At 35.1% G+C, this 20,254-nt stretch overlaps 1 protein-coding gene across 3 annotated transcripts in view; it reads left to right on the forward strand.

Moving 5' to 3' along the window:
• Nucleotides 1–20,254, forward strand: part of ALDH1A1 (aldehyde dehydrogenase 1 family member A1) — a 56,667-nt gene that overhangs the window by 10,741 nt on the left and 25,672 nt on the right. Inside the window, exons 2-4 of one of the 3 annotated variants that reach the window (XM_033010301.2) lie at nucleotides 7,586–7,657; nucleotides 7,957–8,075; nucleotides 18,175–18,279. In XM_033010301.2, coding sequence (XP_032866192.1) covers nucleotides 7,986–8,075; nucleotides 18,175–18,279 — 195 coding nt within the window. In that variant the 5' untranslated portion in view covers nucleotides 7,586–7,657; nucleotides 7,957–7,985. Of the gene's footprint in view, nucleotides 1–7,559; nucleotides 7,658–7,941; nucleotides 8,076–18,174; nucleotides 18,280–20,254 lie in introns of those variants that run through there. The other 2 variants (XM_033010308.1, XM_033010317.1) reach the window with 2 other exon arrangements.

Consider the following 20,254-nt stretch of genomic DNA (forward strand, 5'->3'; position numbering starts at 1 on the left):
TGATATTCTAAATACAAAAGTCATTCTATGCTTCCAAGACTATCATGACTAAAGCTATGGTCAGTAAAACTGTACTCATTTAACTAAGATGTTGCAATAATACTGTTCTTTTATCGATTCTAATTTTTACAGACCAGATATTCCTTCCAGTTTTCTCAAATCAATATTGCATAGGAGATATGAATGTCCATTAACTTGCAGCAAATAGAAAAGCAACAGACCATTATTGATGTTTTAATTAAATAATATCCTGTTGACATGAAAACTAGTTTAGACTGAGTGAAAAACGCATACTTTTGTCAGTTGCTAATTTATGAATGGTCTATTTCTATGACCTTAATTTTGTAAATATTTGATGTCATGATTGAATAATAAGGAGGAATTAGTAGAGTAGGAAAAATTCTATTGATACAAGTGAATGCAATTACTAATGTTCTATATTTTAGCGCAAATGTGGACACAGACCTTTACAAGTCACAGTTACATTTTTTGGTATGGTTTACCCCAGTTTTGTAAGAATTTATTTCTTCAGAAATGTAGGTACATTTTTTTATGCATCAGACTATAATGAGTTCATTTGTTTTTATTTGTTTGATTGACACTTTCACAGAAACCATCATCCCTTTTACTTTTGTCTGAGTTTTTTGATGAAAAAATCAAGAAGAGAGAAAACCAATTACAAGTCTTTTCAATTTAAGGAAATAAAATATATTACATGTTTCCAAATACTCTTGCAACTTTTAGGAAATACTGTAATGCTGAAATAGCTAGTACTTAGTCTTCTAATTTGTATAACAAAGAAAACTGTTTATTGTGGCTGAAATAGGTTCTATAGCTAACTGTCCTTAAAAATGGTTTTAATAATTCCTGAAACACTACTCTCTCTCTCATAGTCCCACAATATATCCAGTTCCTTTATCATCTCCTTTTATTTTTTCTCTAATGTTGTTTTTATGATTGAATTTTAGTCACCATTTTATATGCAAATTGCCCTACATACTAAAATAAAACATCCATCTTGAAAATCAATGCACAGCAAAACAAGCTATAGAAAATATCACCCACAAAGAGTAGACATCCAGGTAGTAGAAAGAGAGATGAGTGTTCCAAAAATGTATTTAGACTGATGTACACCTAATAAAGCATTTTGGTCTAGATAAACTCAACTAGATTTTAAATAAATATTCCTGGGGTCCCAGTCAATCTTTTAACGAGCAAAAACTCTTCAGTAGAGAAGATGTGTTTGTCTTCTCCTGAGGGCCTGCTATCGACAGAAGGATATTGTTAAGCTTTATTTACAGTCTAGAAGTAATATAACAGTTCATATATGATAGATAGGAAGCCCTCTCCCTGTGGTGGGGGAAAAAAATAAAGTTAAAACTATCTCACCTGGAAGTACATATCTACAGTAATATATTCGTATCAGAGATAGATGAGTAGACTTCCTTTATATCCACCAACAGTAATTATTCACATATGGGATACTGATCAGTTAATTAGGATACTGAGCTACTTTAGATACCTCCTTTCAAGTGAGAGGATTTGTGCTTTAAAATATTCTGTTTCTCACCACTTATTATTGAGAGTTGCTATACAGTTAACTCGGACATAGATATCTGTATGGGTACAACATAAATTTGTCGAGGTAGGCCCCATTCCATTGGGCTAATCATGATATATCCTGTTATCTCACCCTATCAAAATCAGAGACTAGAAATATAACTGTTTTTCTAAAGGTGGTTTTTGACTGGTTTTCTTCAGCAAACTTGATGTGCAGACCCACAAGTCCACAGGTTAACCGTGGTACCCCCTTTGCTCAGGGAATATGTGTTATTACACTTCTGCCCATGCAACAATGAGTATGGGTTGTGGACTTTTTACTCTGAGCCCCAAGCTCCCTTTCTAGGTGCTTTGTTCTCTCTTACTCTGTTGTCATGCTTTGTTTCCTGTCGTGAAAGGATTTATGGTGGGGGATTAAATTATTCTGAAATTTGTTGCAAAGGTCTGCGTTCAGGATACAACTGAGCAGAGAGTGATCTGTGTATGAAATCAGAAGAAATTATCTTGCTCCACTAGCAGGTGGATCTCTATGTGAAGAAAAAACATCCAGCTGTGGTTGCACAGGTTTGTGTGTAGGAGCAGAGGAAACACTCACTTGTCCCTCCCTGCAGAAAGTGTCTTGGGACTAAACTGTCATTATGGATTCAGCAGAGAATAGGCATCCACTGCCTGCCCAAGCACTGATATCAAGAAGGTATTCAATATCTTTTGATACCAAGATTACGAAATAAGTAGCACTAGTTTTTCTACTTCTTGGTCTGCCTCTGCATTTGTAGGGAACCAGTGCAAGCTAAATCTGGCCATTACTGGAGCAAAGGTGTTTGAATGAATCCGCCAAAGGGTAGTTAGTATTATGATGTGTGTTCAGGCTTGTTTGTGGAGGCATTATGAAGAAATATCTTCCGGGACATTTCTTCATACACTGTTATTGTCCATGTAGCAAAAGGGAAAGATTTTTCACTGAGTTCAAATTTCAAACTCAAATAAATAGTTATGCATCTGTCAGCTGCCTCACTCCACGAGTTTATACCTCACAGAAATTTTATGACTAAAGAACTGCTAATTGTGCTCAGAAACGCATGTATGTATATAAAAGAAGCACTTGGATTTTCAAAAATGCAGGATAATGTGTTGCAAAAGCCAAAGGAATTTGCTCAGTAGCCCTGAAAATCTTGTCATTTTGACTTCAGTGCTTCACAATTAGAATTATCAGAGTTTATACATCCCACCCACCTTTGGAGTCTCAGTTTATATGGGCAAACATGGAAAAAATATCACATCAGTTCTGCCTGGTTGCTGTTCTGTCTGCCTTTCCACATCAGGCTAAATGATAACCAATGTTTCTGTTCTACTGTCATTAATGGGATGTCATAAGGAAGATTAGCAAAGTGGATAAAGCATTTCAGTGTGAGAGACCAGAGATTTCCTGAATCTCAGTGGTTTCCACTTTTTAAACACATTTTGGTGCTTTTGACACCTATATTTTCCACTCCTGACTTAATGCCAGTTTCTGCCAGTACCAGCAGGGGATCTGTATGAATAATTCCATTTCTTAACTTCCTGCATATTATGAGTTAGGAAGAAGTGGATCAACTAATCAGGATTTTCAGTAATGGTGATGTTGTCTCAATAGAGATTTTTCAAGTGATTTTTTGATGATAAAGTCTTATAAAGTGTAAACATGCCCTTAAGCCTTAAAGACTCTGTCTAAATTCAGCATAGGTGATACAATATGGTTACCAAACTGCAGAGCACAGCAGTCTATTCTGCTCATCTCCTATTCCAGGGAACTTTTGACAAGTGCCTTAAGTCACCAAGGAAGATTATTCACCCTAAGTGTTTTTGAATTATAGCAATTATAACTTTTTTGGAGGTTACTTAAATTGTTATGTCACCTTTTAGAACACATAATTGTTATGGAGTTCAAGGTGTAATTTTGATATATTACCAGATGCCACAGATATGCAATTTGGAACAATTCCCAGACCTGTAAATGACAAAAAATGAAAATAGAGAACATCTACTGTCTGTTTACCCACAATAAAAACCTTCCGCTGGCCTACATAGGAGGTGGTCCAAGATAAATATAAGCAGCCTTATCTGATTTACATAGTTATGAACATGTCTACTATGAGAAAATAGTTAGATTTCTTTAGTGATCAAATATATATGTCAATTGAAGCGGGAAGTCTGATTTCTATAGAAATCTATGGACCAGTATTTCTTACTGCTGCGATTACAATCTACACATTATACAGAGTAAGTCACCTGTCCCTTACTGCTGGAGAATGGAGACACCCAGACTGTGGTAACCAGGAAGATAGTTTGGCAGTCATTCAAAATAAAAAAAGAAAAAAAAATAGAGCTTTGAAAAAAGACAAACTTATATCTACTTCTGGGAAAAAAATACACAACAGCTTCTGTCCTTTAGAAAACTCAAAGTATTTTCTGGATAAGAGATAATTCTATTGTCAGAATAATCTTCTACAATGTCAAGTAAATATATTTCTATTAAATTCTAGAAGAGTTTCTATAACAAAAATATGGCTTTCAAACTGTATTAGTCCCTCATACATCAACACAAAAATACCAAGTAAAATCATAAACCTTCGGGTCATTTCCTTTGACATAGGCATTGAGAGTGCCATTTGAGCAGCAGAACAGTTTTGAAGACACTGATATGACTTTGGCAAGGTGACATAGGATCTGCAGGAGTTGCCTGGACTGACATCTCAGGGCAGCTAGGAAAGGCCAGGGCATTTCAGATAGTGCTAGTATTGTGTTTACAGAAGAGAATCCAGTCACAGGTTACCTCTGGCTTCTTCTGACACACTGATTTCATTAGTCGGATTGACAGCTACCCCAACTAAAGGCTCTGCTTTCGTCTGTGTGCTTCCAACTATTAAACTGTATCTCATGTAATGAATATGGGGCTGCAATGAATCTCAAGAATACAGTCCAAAGAGTTTGCCCACCTAAACTACAATGAACTGAATCAAAAAATAACTGCTAGCAATGCTGGCAATATCCCACTATATGATAAAGAGAAAGGTTACTTGTACTGCTGAATGCTGTTTTTACTTAGTTATTAGGTTTTAGGGGGGGGGGGGGGGGGGGGGGGGGGGCGGTTCTAATTTTCATGAAGAAACACATGGACAAATGATTTACAGCTTCTTCCAGCATAAAACGTTCATTTAACTTACTAACAGAATGACATGTCAGACCTAAAGTTCATGCAGCCCTCCATCTTGTGTTGTAGGACCACCAGTGCCATGCAGCAAGCTATCTCATATCTTATTTACAGCTTGCACAGTAAACCACTACTTTTCATTTGTTCCTCTTGATCTTGTATTAAGTAGGGGAACTCAGTAGGTTTAAACTGGGAGAAATGCTATGCATTAAAGTGTAGAAAGCACTATCACGTGGTCACATAATATATCACGTAGTTCTCCAAGATGTGGAGTATCTAAGATTCATTCCTTCACAGTGAAAAGATAACAAGTAACAATTAAATCATTGACAAAAATAAAGGAAAAAATGAGATAGAATCTAATATTTTCCAAGAAAATATTAACAGAACTATGTAAACTTCCATGCACAGTATCTGTAATATCCAAGTGTTGTAAAATCCACTATTTGAAAGAATAGTACAGTCTACTAAAGTTACAATGCTTGAAGTGCACATCTTTATTTAGGGAAATGTCTAACATTAGTGATGCAGGATGGGGGAAAAAGTCACAGAATGAAAATAGGAGGAAGCAGTAATAAATGGGAACATGGGATATGAGGAAAAGGAAATAAATTCTACACTAGGCTAAAAGGAATCCTAGGCTGAAAGTGAATAGGAGGAAAATTACTGAATGGGAGATGATTGGGGTGGTCCTTAAGAGTGAGTCTAAGCAATGGTTAGAAAAGGGAGCAGAGTCAGGCATTCATAGATATGAGAACACAGAAAAGTTGGAGGAATTATTGACATTAATGGTAATGCTTGGAGCAAGTCTCAGCAGATAAGGCCTGGGAGGATAGGACAAGTAAATTGCTCAAGATAACAAGTAATCTTTTTAAGACATGAGACCTTTTTAACAATACACAAGGTTTAGAGAGAAAAGAAAGGACTCACAGGAAGCGTGGTAGTGAAGGTGATTCATGCAATCCAAGAGTGAAAGAGGGAAATAGAAGGGAAAAAAAAAAAAAAAAGGTAAAGTATGCGTTGAATGAATGGTGTGGAAAATAAAGCAATGATTACCATCATGTCTGTAAAAGTTGAAACTTTTCACCCAGGCTCATATCTCTAAAGCCTGACAAAGCAGATTTCAGGCTGCTCTGACATAGGAAGAGGGTAAATGCTGCAATTTTCCAAAGTTATCATAACTTATTTCTATCTTAATCATTTAAAAATAAAATAAAAATAAAAATAAGGAATGCAATGGTAACTACATACGAGAGTGTATTTAAAACACTCCCACGTAGGGAGAAAGATTTTTCTCTTTGCTTGAAACCAGACAATTCTGATTTCTCTCTTACTGCCCCACTTAGAATCTGTTTAAGTTAGGCAAATCTGATAAATTAGTAAGTGAATTAACTAAAGACAAACTCTTTGTATGTTAATGGAGAAATGAGTGGCTGGAAGATTACTGGGGTAGACTTTATTGTCTAAACCAGAAAATTACTTAGAAATTTAAAAAAAAAATAAAAAAAAAAAAAAAAAAAGGAAAACCACAACATTTGCTATGTGAAGATAGAACTGAAAAGCTATATTCCAAATAAAATTGAACAAAACTTATTTAGACATTGTATTTTTTTCATGAGACTCAAAAACATTCTCCAAGGCAGCCAAACATTGTATCCTAAAATGTTAAGGTCTGAATGTGCTGTTCACAAAACTTTCAAATATACCATTCTACATTAGGAAACCCTTGAGCCAGCCAGCTGAGGCAAAAGAGCTGGCTATCATGGCATTAGAGCAATTGGAATGGGTGCCTTTCATTCACTTGACAGGGTGAATGGCTGAAACTTGTTCAGGTCCACACGGCTCTTTATATTGTGCTGAGAGATGACTATTGTGAGAATCAAATTATCTTTAATCCATAAATTATTTGGACTTTTCTAAAGGCCAGAAACTCTTGCTCCAACCATATGTCCAAATACAAAAATCATCAATGATGATTACAGCATGTTCTTTCATTCATAAAGTATGTTACATATAAGAAATACATCGTAAGATTAATTTCATGATATGTCCTATATCATCCATCAGTTAAAAGCAACAAAGCCTCCATTGCCAGATGGTTTAGATGATGCCTAATACATGAATTAACTGAGCTCAGTGCATTTTTCACGCATCTGTGTAGCTTCAATTAAAGCAATAAGATCATTTTTCTTTATTTCTATGGCACAAATCCATTGTGCATATATCAGAATCTTAACATATAAAAACAAGTGCTAATTCAGTCCCAGTTTGTTCTGTGATACCATTCATCAGAAAAGGTAGGACTTAATGAAGAAAGGAGTTTCTTGTGCCTTATTAAATGATTTGCCCATAACAGAGACTTGTTTCTCATTGAATAATCAGAATGGGACATATATGCACTAGTGGGTCCCACCATGGGTAGACAAGTCCTGTCTATTAAATCATTTATTTTGAAAGGCACAAACTCAGATTTTCCAAAGGGCACTGCAGTAAAAATTTTGTCTTCAAAATTGTGGTGCTATCTGGAAAAAACAGATTTTGCTTGGTTCTACCCACGGAGTATTTTTTCTGGATCAATCAGTTTTGTCCTACTTTCACATTTCTTGAAAAATGTGAAAGATTTTGTATCACCATAGTCATCCCTTATCTCTGTGATCTACAAAGCAGGTATTAATTACAGGAATTACAATGTACTCTGAACATATTAAAGCGTAACCTAAGGTGGCTTGTTTTTTAGTGAGTGCTTTCCAGCTCTGGGAATTATTCTCACCAACTCTCCAATAAGAAGGGCTTAGTTTGTTTTCAGAGTTAACAAGTCTGTCTTTACCTTCAGAGCTGCCTTCAAGTACATGAAGAACTTCACTTAAAATCTGGGGACCTGCCTGCTGAGAGAAAGCAATTTTACAGGTAAGACAAGAAGGCCTTAAACTGTGCTTCCCAGAAGGAAATTCACAGTGTCTGGCTAAGCAAATTGTTTCAGCAGCATTTGCTTCATCGAGGTCGCAGTTCAGTGAAAAGGCTGTTGCTTTTTGTCTTAAAAATAAGTAGTGTCATTTTCTCTTTGCAATGAATTCTTTCATCCAATCATATTCCTGTATGCAAATATACCATAGCTGGTACAGATAAAAAGCACAAATAAAGCTAAGAGCTCAGTCAGGACAAAAATCACTGCACTTCCCTTATATCCCATTTCACCTGTGTTTCAGGAACCTCCTCAAACTCCTCAACTGAAAATATGAAGAAGCAAGGTTCAGACAGAAATCCTGCTCCAGTTTTGCCATCTCTGCCAGAACCACTCAAAGATCTGAAAATTAAGTACACCAAGGTTAGTAGCATTTGTGTTTCTTATTTTTTCTTATGCTTTCAACTCAGACAGTAGGATATGCTCATTTTTGTCTTACATGAAACATGGAAGCAATGGTAAATCACTGTTTAAAATGTTTATTCTGAACTGTTCAATTAATGTTCAGTGATACTTTTAACCTAAGTATTTCAGGAAGTGTGCAAGGTGATAGAATTATTTCATATTTCACTTGGGGTGGATGTTGTTTTACTCCTGAAATAAGCTTTCTGCGGTGGTAAGTTTCTCAGAAAGTATAAATGAAGCAAAGAAAGAAAAGTTTCTATTATCATATTATTTCTCAGAACAGTGAGAACAAATTAAAATGTTAGCATACTGCATTGTATTACAATCAGACTTAAATAATTATGCCAAATAAGCTTATGTGGAAATGGATGTGTGAAAATGAAACTAAAATAAAATTAATTCCACTCACATGTTTTTCTTAGAGATAATACATCTTTTTTTTCAGCTTAAACAACTATCAATAAAACAGATAAAGTCCACCATCATTACTCAATATTACCATAAACTCTTGCAAATTCTTTCTATATGTAGTTAGAAATACACAGATAAAGGAAGTCTGAATCCAGACTTCTATTCCCAGCTTGAAAAGATCCTTTGCCTGCTTTATATCATAGTATGCAGATATCTGCAAGAACTTTGAACCAACTGTTGGCAGAAAATATTGAAACTCTGCCCCCTGAAACATTCAGGTAGAACAATTGATCAGAAAGGACCTCCTCCCTTTGGAGACTCCTTGATTACTGTTAACTATTTTTCTCATTACGATAGCAATGGAAATAAATTTTATTTTCTAGAGACACTGTTTATCTTCTTTTCCAAAAGCAAGGTGTTCAGTGATTTTCTAGATTAGTCTTTTTTAATTACATTCTATCCTATTTTTTCATGGAAAAAAAAACTAATCAAATTTCAATGCATGTCTTTCTTGAATAAGTCACACAGGACCTTACTTTGTAAATATTTAACAGGCTACAAAAGCTATGTAGTTCTGCCATGTGATAGCTCACTACTGCTCTTTCTGTCTCAAAAAAAAAAAAAAAAAAAAAAGAAGCATAATTCAGAGAAGATACTTTAATACCTAGGTCACAGTAATGTTCCAGAAACTACACTGCTATCTGTTTAATTTTGTATTTTTCTAAAGGAAAACAACTAATATGAGTAAAATTCCAGCTCAGAAATCTGATGTAACTGAATATACAAGACATAAATTTCTGTAAACATTTCTATCTTTCTAAAATATTTAGGTAGCAAAAACCTATTCCATTAGTACAAAAAGCAACCACAAGAGAGCCAGCATGGCTGAAATGTCTATAGTGTGCAATTAAGAAGAGTGTCACATAGTAGATGCGTATTTCTTCTGCTTTGTCAAAATATACCATTTCCTTTAAAACTGTATATGATGTGTAAGAAATGCACTTGTTTGCAAAAGCGTGTACCTACAAGTGATCAAATCCTACACACCTTTGCAAAGGCTTAATTTTTGTAATGTTTTCTTCCTCTCTTCAAATATCACACAGGGTTGTATGAAAGCCACAACAGTGCACTGAGGAACAGTGAGATGAGATAATAGAAATGTCATCTTATACCCAGCAGACATCCCACAATTTAATAAAGTCTTTCCACTCTTGTCTTCTTACCCATCTTTTTCCTATCCTGTCCCATGTAAGTTAGAATGTGGGGTGTGGGATTGTTTTGACTCGTTACGTTGGAGGAATCAAGATAAGGGAAGCATTAATTACTGCTGATGTATTATCCTTTCTGTCTGAAGCACCTTGGACATCAGCAGATCCTTCAGCTCTGGAAACTAAATTTTCTCTTTCTTCTACCATGGCACATCAATAGCCATCACACAAGGATCTCAAGAAAGGTCTGCAGGAGATGCTCCAAGGACTTTCCTCTTTACTTAACGCTCTATTTTATTTTCCATGAAAGGGATCATTTGGGGCCTTTTACAGAGATCTTTTAACTAAGTATGTTCATACACCTATAGATGTATGGGCTGATATAGCTACATTTCAGGTTATGCCTTTCACATATAGTATAAAACTGAGTACTCTTCAGGGAATATGAATTTCAATAATAAAATTGAATTAATTTTAAGCAGTTAAATTTGCTTGGATGTTGAACCAGAAATTTATCTTGAATTGGTTTCATATCTGAATCACCTTTAAAGATATTCCAATGAACTGCATAAGTGTTGGTAGCTGGTTAAAAATGTATTAGTAATTATTTTACTTAGTCCACACTGAGGAATTAGACAATTGTTTGACAAATTATTTCTGTCATGATGCTTTCACATACACTAAGCTTTGTGGTGCTCCTTTAAACAGAGAGACTCAAATTAGTTAATTATTAGGTTGTCAAATCACATGAGGGGGGAGAAAACAGTAGCACGTTCTCTCAATAAACTGCATGTGGAATATCAGAAAGTGTGAAAGGGTAAGACATTCTGAGTATCCAGATGAGTATCACATAGGTTGCAATAATTAGCTTCATGAAAAAAAAAGATAAGGGGTAAAACATAAAAATCTACTTAGAATATCTGGGGAAAAGTAATCAGTTATAAAGGTACTACAGAAATATGCTCTTTTTAAGATCAGCTGTCTTTGTAGATACAAAGCCATTAACTGACAAATCAAAAAGTTTAAATAAATAGTGAATAGAAAGAGTATGTTCTCTGATTGTTCGTTCAGTGCAGCAGTAAACTGTAGTTCCTGCATCAATAATAACACACAAATTTGAGGGGAATAAAAAAAGTTACATGAAATAATAGTCAAATATCAACTCCTTATAAGGAAAAATCCAGGGGACAAAAAAAAAAAAAAAAACCAAAACAAAACAAAACAAAAAAAAAAAACAACAAAAAGAAAGATTGCACAGCAGGTATTCTATATTGATATATTTGTTTAAAGATTATAGTTTCAATCTTTAGTAGTTCCTTAAATAATTTAATGTATTTTAACTGTACTGCTTAAAGAATACAGTGAGACTCCATGACATATTTTGGAACTAACAAATCAGAATTTATAGCACTTGGAATGAGCCTTCTCTTGAGCCACAAATCTCTCCTATGTGTAGATGTAACTGTAAGATATATCACCATTATTAAACTCAAGACTGTCTGAATGACTCTCATAATCTACAAAAATGGGTGTGAATAGGGGCCAACAATTTTTCAGCACTGTGCATCACCTCACCTGAGTGGTGACAAATCGCCTCCAGTGTGTGGAAGCCCACGCACAGCCCTGGTGCCTCTTTACTGTTCTTTGCCATCACTCTAAAAAAAAGAGTGATGGTGTCATTCCCTGGTTTACTGTCTGCACTAGAAAGCTTGTGAGCCTTCAGTTGATCAACTGTTGAAATTTTGTGATCACTGTGAGCTCTGTGAAACAGGCAGCTGAGCTCATTTGAAGACCATTGTCAAAAAAAGCTTATCATATCAAGTTGTAGGTGATGCAGGGGCAGATTTATGGTGGGAAGAGGTTATGCTTTTTCTTGTACCACAAGTATGGAAGACTATATAAAGAGAAGATAGCTTAGACATTTTAGTCCATATTTATGAAGTTACTCTACATAGTTAAGTTTGTGATAGTCCACATTTTAGATAGTTTTATTACTTTTCTTGACTACATCTTTGTAGTATAGATTATAGTTTATAACATTAATAGGGAATTACATAAGAATCCTTCCCTGACAAAGAATAAATTTATAGAGAGATGCTGAATATGGGATCATGTAAAGGATCTTTGCAACATCAAAAGTGAAGTATTTTCTTCTTTAAACTGCACTTTTAAGTCACTTCTGTGGAACTACTGAGTCCTGAAACTCTGCATTGACTTTGCACTATATTGAATCCGCAAAAAGGGGATTCTTATTCTAAGGAAGAGGCATCAAGAAGTTATGTTTCATAAGGTTATGACACCTAATGTAGGTGCCCTAAAATCTACATCAGCAGAGCTATAGTGTGGTCCATCTGAGGCAAAGCTGTCCAGAGTCAAATACTTTCTCTTCTTTCCTCATGCAGCACAGACACAAATATGACACTTTCCATCTAGCAGACACTCTATAAAATGAACTCACAGTCCTTTCAAAATACTGAAGGACTATATGGAAAAAAACACTCGGATGACAAAGAAAGGCAAAGAGCAGCTCTTGTGCCCCTGTTCTCTGTCAGGAGATTTGAGTGATCAAATCGACTGTCTAAACAATGACAGAAATACTGTAGTCTTGAAGGTAACTTCAACTCCAAAAGGTGAGTTTATCAGATTATCTGAGTTGAAATCAATCATTTCAGAGAATCAAGATTTTATTGCACTGGGAAATAAAGTCAGTCAGAGGGGTTTTGACTGCAGTAGTCTGTTATCTGGACTCTCTTTTAAATACTAAACTTTAGTAGTGAACAATCTCATCTACAAGAAATGCATTTTTCCAGGTCTAGTGCAAAGAGGCCTGAAAGTTATTAATTCTTTGGGTTGTTTAAATAAAAAACATCTTCTCTCCTAAAAATATCAGTGAACTAAGTTACAAAGGGTTGGCAACAACATTTCTAAATCCTTATAAAATAAATTTGCAGGTCTAAACCTCATGGGCCATAGTCAGTTACCACAGACAACCCCATACACAGCACATGCCAAAGAAGGTTAGATATTTTGCATTTATGTCTGACAAACCAGCAGAAAAAAGTCTAAACTGCCAGTGGAGTTCTGACTGACAGACAAAACACTGTAACCTATTGCAAGATGACCCCAATTTTTTTTTTTTTTTCAGCAGTACAAGGGAGTTGCCAGAGGCTGCTGTTCTCTGGTACTTGAATGTTGCCTGAATTTAGGGATCCACGTCCTGTTTATTTACAGCATATACTCCACAGCATTAAATGAGCATGGCTACATGCACATTTCTGATTGCAGCTGCCAGCAATGTATGTAACACTGCTTACATGGAGAGTTTTTACTTTTTCCTTCTCTTTCCTGCCTTTCATACCTGAATAGGCAAGACTGCTGTCTAGCTTATGAAAGACATCTGGATAGTTTGATTTATGCAACACTGAAACAATGTTGTGCATATATTTAATATAATAAAGTTATGTTTTAAATGGGAATGGCATTAGAAACACTAATAAGAAAGATATTCTAAACTAATATTATCAGTGATATTGGTTAGTGCAATAAATGTAGTATTTAAACAAATACTTCAAAAACTTCCAAAAATGGTATGTTTACTATTATTCCTTTCACAGACAGACATGAATTTGGCATACTGTAACATCATAGCAGTGTTATGTTAATATTTACCTTTTACTTTGTCTCTTTTCTTGGCAATGTAGCTAGTTACTAAAGAAGGCTTTTTTCATATTAACCATTTAATTGCTGTCTTTACCCTTTCACAATAGTCAGATTTTTGTGTGGCTGTTCCTATAATCAACTTCATCACATATCTGAAATTTCCATAGACTTACATACTTAATTCCCTGACAGCTTTTGTTAAAGCAGGATTTTGCTGGTCAATCCTGATGGTCAGAGGCAACAATGACACTCTATATATGGTGCCTAGATAGAAACAAGTTGAAACATTCAGGAATGTATTAATAGCAACTTGTTAACATATCCATTTAGAGATAATAGTTTTATTGATCTTGGTAGTTATTACCCGATTATTCACCAATTATTAGCAACCACTCAGACAGTTAGTGTAAGAAGTTTAAATACTATGCAAAAAATCTGTTCCCTGGAATCTGTTATGTTTTCTTAACATACACAACTGTGGTGGTAGGGTTTAAATACCAGGTTCCTGTGACAAACAGCACTTATTCTGAAGTTTTGGTGTCCTGACTTTGTCCTGCCCTGAGTTACTCATCATTTTCTTTGATTTGCCTGCCCTAATGCATGTTCTGGTGTTCTATTTAAATGTTCCTGCTAATCCAAGTAGCAACAGTGGGTCTTTTATCCTGATGGAGAGGAAATGGGAATCACATCTTTTCTGCTAGTTGGTTTCACAGCTAATCTCCAGCAACTAAAAGTGAGGCGAGATGCCATGACCCTAAAGACAGGTGCAGTTTGAGCACAAAATACTGGGTACAGTCAGTCAGAGCCTGCCATGGTCTCAATGACAAGCATGATCAAGATGTCACATGCATGCCAGCAAGGCAGCAGCACTGGGAGGGAACGAGAAGGGAGGGCACCAGCCCATCAGGAGCAGGAAGGTGGGCTCAGGCACTGGGAGGGCAACTTAGGGTGGCAACCCTCTTTCATCACTGACCCGAACACAGAGATCACTGAGATGGTTAGGCAGAGGATGGCAGGTACTGTTAACATTGGACTGTATATATTATCATTTCTGCTTCAAAGAACAACCTACACAACACTTGGTAACAATATAGCCTCATCTTCACAACATTTGTGCCATGTATCAGATCTTTCCAATGAGGTTTTCTTTTCTGTTTCATGGCTAACCTACAGAGTCAGAAATAAAAAGTTAACCCACTCTGACAATTTTACCAGTAGTGGCTCAGAGATGACAGGCTCTAGGGTAGTATAGATCTTGTGTATCTATGGGTAAGGCCCAGCTTCTGTGAACAGAGATAAGTACCTCAAATTTCACCCAGAAGTCATTAACCTTCACTCTGCTTGTTTTCCAAATTTTCACAGCTGTGTAATATCATATAACAGTAATTACAACTAAAGTGCATTTTTAGTAGACTATTTTGTCACAGCAGTTGCTGTATCAATTAATTTTGCATCATCTTTAATATGACAAAAGAGAAAATTCAAAAATATTACCGTTGTTTTAATAATGGTAAAAAGTACCTCTTTTAAAAGACAACATTTACCTTTTTAGAATAGTGTGGATGGTGCCATATTTCACTAACACAATTGAAAAATACTGATTTTTTTTAGGAACAATTGCATTGGTTTATTTCATTGTTTGTTTATTTTGATGGAAAAGCAGACTAATTTCTACAGTTTTCATCAACAATCTTATCAATATACAGCAACCAAAAACATAGAGAGATGCAGGACTTATCACTCCTGAAACCCTCTTTGGATGTAGTTTTAAGGGACATATAGCACAACTGAAATTAGGACACCAGAGCTTGAAAGAGAAGGGAAGTGCCACTCCAAACAGACAGTAAAATTCACCATAAAAGTAAAGCAGACATGGGAATTCTGTGCTGTCTTTGGAGAAAGTATTCATGTATTACACTGATGTAATTTAGACTTTATAAGGATTTCAAACATTTAATTATTCATTCAGCTGCAACAGGACGTTTGCCAAACACTTATTCTTATATAAAAGGGCCTAGGGTTGAATATCTGGGGTTATTATACCACAAAAGGTTATGGAACATAAAAATTCAATATTGGAACAACAATGCCTACCTTGCTTTGTTTAGGTAGCCTTCTAAGTACACCAGCAATGATGCAATCAAGAGTTAATGGTATTTGTTCCAGCCATACAAAGTAAATTCAGTACACAATGTGCTTTCAGTCTGTATAAAAGTTTGATCTTTGAGTAAGGACACAGTTCCTAACTTTTATTAAGTGAGCTTTGGGTATCAGTTTCATTGCTCTGGGTAAGCTGTTATGATTAACTTTGGGGTAGGCCAGCTGCTCCGCAATTGTTGTTCTTTTGTGCTTCTTAATTGCTAGCTATATTTTGGCACTCTATGAAAAACTTGAAATAGAAAGACATTAAATAAACAGACAGGATAATCTAGCAAGATTGTAGAAAGCATGATTTTATCTTATTCTCTTGGTTTAAATATTAGGCTTTTTCCAGTCACTGTCAGGTAAGAGTCAGGATAAAACGGTTACGTGAGAAATGCATGCTGGCCTGATTCTCTCGGTGTATGGATGCTCCATACAAAGGTAACAGATCAATAAAAGTGGTTAGACAGTGTCTGGAAGGATGGAAAATCACGAGTGGTGCTGTCTGCTGAGGGAATTCAGTGTAGAGACATAACAGAGATCCTCGGAGTTGGAATGAAGTACGAAAAACTACCAAAATGGACACAAGTAATACTAATCTGCTGTAATACCCCTTGCAGTTCAAACAATAATAGTCAGACATTGTCAGTAATAATCAGACTAATAGGAATATGTTTGCATTTTCTGACTAAAGGCTGAATGTGAGGCAGGGAAGTGTCACCAAAGTCAGGGTGACAAAAGATATGATAGCTGTGACCACTAAATTGTAGGTAATCAGGGTTCTGATAGAAATTACTGAATAAGTAATGAATGACATCAAATAGTTATAATCACCTTAAACAGAAGATAGTCATACTGATTATAAAGCAGTATGACAGCTAAAATGGTTACCCAAGGATCATCTTGTCAAAACCTGAAGTCATACAAAGCAAGTAGCTTCACCATTCAAAAGCAGGAATTGCAGCATGTGCTGAAAACCAAAACCAGAGCATTTTGAATTCCTGGTGTTTTACAGAGAAACTTTTAGGTAGGGAGGGGAGAGAAAAGAATCTCACACATACATGACCATCAGCTGTAATCCTGCTGAGCAATGAGGTCATATACACTGTCAGCACCCACATTTTCTGTATGTTTGTATGATTATATTCACATGCTGATTGCAGGATTATGGTAATATGACACAAACACACTTCTGTCACCCTTAGTATAACTCCTGGGAAATAACAGCTTTGTGATGTGAAAATGTGAAGATTGAGATCCCTCAAATAGTCCTTCCAAAAGAGGAGCAGGAACCACCTTTGCAAACTATGATCAGAAGTTCCACTGCTTTCCATGTATTTTCATCTAGAACATATTGAATTGTATAGGGTTATATGTGTAGCTGAGGACCACAGTCATCTTCTGCCCATATGCCATCCTTGAAATTCCCCTCATTATCTGCTCTTGGACATCATAATTAGGCCAGTATAAACATTCTGGTATGTGCTGGCTCAGTCTGGAAGGCTAGTCCTCCTTTCCTTGTAAGATTAGGACAGCCAGTTAAACAGTAATTAAAGAAATAGACATTTGTGATTTCATCAATTAGGAATTAAACTGTTTTTTCAATGTAACAATCATATATGAGAGAAGGCTCCTCCCCGTATATGTTGCTAAGTGTGTTTTTAAGAGACTGTCTCTGTGAAATGCATCAGCTACCAACAACAAAGACAGTCTAGGCTTTCTCCAAGGTTGCTAACAGTGTACTTCTGGTGAATACATCAGTCATTTCTTCTTGATTTGTGATTCCTATCTTTATATAATGGAGTAAATTCTGCTTTTTCTGTAAAAGATTAAAAGCATTATGTTTCTGCTTTTAAATCTTGATTAGGATCACATTTAATGAAGTACCAATCCACAAAGCCAAAGGATTTTAGTGAAAAATAAAAGAGCCCTGCCCTAATCTCTAATGATTTTTCTCCTATAACATGAAAATAAAGAAGTATATTTGCTTGCTTTTTACTCTGCTTAAGTGGTTCTTTCTTTGTTTCATTCAATTGGCAGTGCTGGGGTTTTTTTAGTCTTGACTTTAATTTCAGAAAAACCTGCTATGGGCTTTTTAGTCTTGACTTTCTTTTTTGGCAGGAGTGAAGAGAAATCAAAACAAAGCTAAATTAAATAGTGTTCTTCAAGATACTACATGTATGCTAAACCGAAGAAATGAGTTTACTTCTGTTGGAGCATATAATAGAAAGGCACTCCATCATTGCCAACCCTGTGAGCATAAGAAACCCAAGTTTTAGGTAGGCAATTTAGGGCCGTACCTCTCTTGTACATTATAGATTTCAGTTTGAGAGAGAAAGGATCCCATTGTAACAATATCCTTTTGTGATATGACGAAAAGTGAAAGTGGCATGTAGAGAGAGAGAAAGTTTGCCTCTCCAAAGGAAGTTCATTTTAAAAAGCTGTTCCTGGTTAAGTGCTTATGTGATTGCTCATCTCTTCATAATAATGAAGAAATAGCTATTCCATTTTTAATTCATCTACCTACCAATGAGGCAGCTTTCAGCTATGAAGGATAGATCTATTCTTTAAAACAGATAACAGACAACAGCTATATATATGTTATTAATATTGTTGCACTATTTCTTTCTCTGCAGATATTTATAAACAATGAGTGGCATGATTCAGTCAGTGGTAAAAAATTTGAAGTCTTTAACCCTGCAAATGAAGAGAAAATCTGTGAGGTTGAAGAAGGTGACAAGGTAGGATTTTCTTTCTTGCTCTTAACCCTAGCTTTAAACTCAATTCTGTGTCTTAAAAGCAGGAAGGCAAGCACCCATCTGTGTTGATGTAAAACACCACCTCAGAGATGTACCTACTTCATCGCATATACCTTCTTCTGCAAATATAATGCTTAGCTTTTCTACTAGACTTTAATATGGTTTGTAAACAAAGACTGAAATACTGCTTTATGCTTAAGATCTTGATCATATGAGGAAAGTTCTGAAGAAATACTTTTTGTTAATTTTTTTTTGTTAATATTTATTCTTTTTGTTCTCTTCGATCAGTGACATCTGATAACTTATTTAGAGTTTTTGTTGTTTTTTCCTGGCTTACACAGGGGTGTAATCTGTTCACTACACATTTATACAAAGCTTTTCGTTATAGATAATGTAAAATGGACAAATGCTGGTATTTTCACACACACACTCCGTGAAGATGATCACTGCCATCAGCATTTTTAGCTATGAATATACCTTCTCAGTACTGCCCCTTTCAAATATTTGGTTTTGTGAAAAATGTGTTGGAACACAGTCCTAAAAAAGACTCTGAAGTCGAAGGTAACCTATCAAATACACACTAATTTCACCAAAACTGATTTCCTTACAGCATGTTGAATTGATGAGTTTAAGCAGAGGACTAAAAAGATTGTTGACACCTGCAAACAAACATTTTTTTCTTATATTTATGAGGTTTCTTAATGGAAAATTACAGACAGATGCCATGTAATCAAAGATATAATGAAAACCTAAACCTGCAAGTAAGCAGCTCTTTATTTGTGTTGTATTATATACTTTTCTGCTGAAAAGGATTCACCTAGTGCTACCATATAGTTTAAATGTAAGCTATCAAGTGGGAGGGTATTTTTCAAATAGAACAATGTTGCTTAAATAGTTTTAAAATGAATGAAGAAAGAAAATTTTTTTATAAAAAATAAAGTAAGTATGACAAATAAATGTTCTATTTCTAATTCACAGGTATACAAAAAGTGATGAATCTTACTGAAAATAAAGCTGGTTTTATAATGACTGTTCTTGTTCTTGCAAATATTTGTTTCATTTCTTACACTTTCCCCTTTGAAAACAAATTTTTACATCCAAAAGTGAAAAGATTTTCTCACATTTCTCACAAAATGACATCTGATATTCATTTTAGTCAAGAAATATGCATATCTGGAATAATTTTTGTAACAATTATGTTTTAAACTTAGCAGCAAAATGTCCATTAAACACCTTTTTATCCTAAAAAACTACTATAAAACTTATAAGCTATTTATCTGTTTATTTACTACCAATATTTACTACCAATAAAATAAGCACAGTTTGTTTCAGAATATTTTAATTTATTGTACAAAGGTTCACTCTGAAATTAAATGCTCTTTTGAGAAATACATAGAGATGTAGTTCATTCAACATCCTGTGCTCATTGAATCTTAGTTTTTCTGTTCTGTAATTTCATCATGAATGTCCTAATAAACTTTGGCTCAAGTGCTATCTCTCTAGCACATGAGCAATAGTAACCACACATTATTGGGAAGGTCATGGTGAGGACACATTTTAAACTTGTTAAACAAAGATAGTTAAGATAGTCTGCATGAATCTGGCTTTTGATAATTTCATATATCTAATCATGAGCTTTTCAAACACCTTGCTCTTGCTTTTCTCTAGTCCCAGTTACCTGTATATAGTGCTCAGAGTCACTGAGATTACTTCAGGCTCTTTTTGCCTTCAGCCAAGAAATTTCATAATCTTGCTGTTAACTTTTGAATCATATCCCACTAGAACCATAATGCTTTTGATGTAAAATGCTATTTCTTCTACCTCTTCTCTATTCAGTGTTTAAAAAACAAATTACATTGAAAATCAGGTTGGTCTGATATTTGATCATCCTCAAATTAAATTACTCATGACCTACAACTGTTCACTTACCATTCATAATTTTTTGTAGCTTTCATTC

Source organism: Tyto alba, unplaced genomic scaffold (genome assembly GCF_018691265.1).
Source record: "Tyto alba isolate M040663 unplaced genomic scaffold, T.alba_DEE_v4.0 Super-Scaffold_13, whole genome shotgun sequence".
NCBI lineage: Eukaryota > Metazoa > Chordata > Aves > Strigiformes > Tytonidae > Tyto > Tyto alba.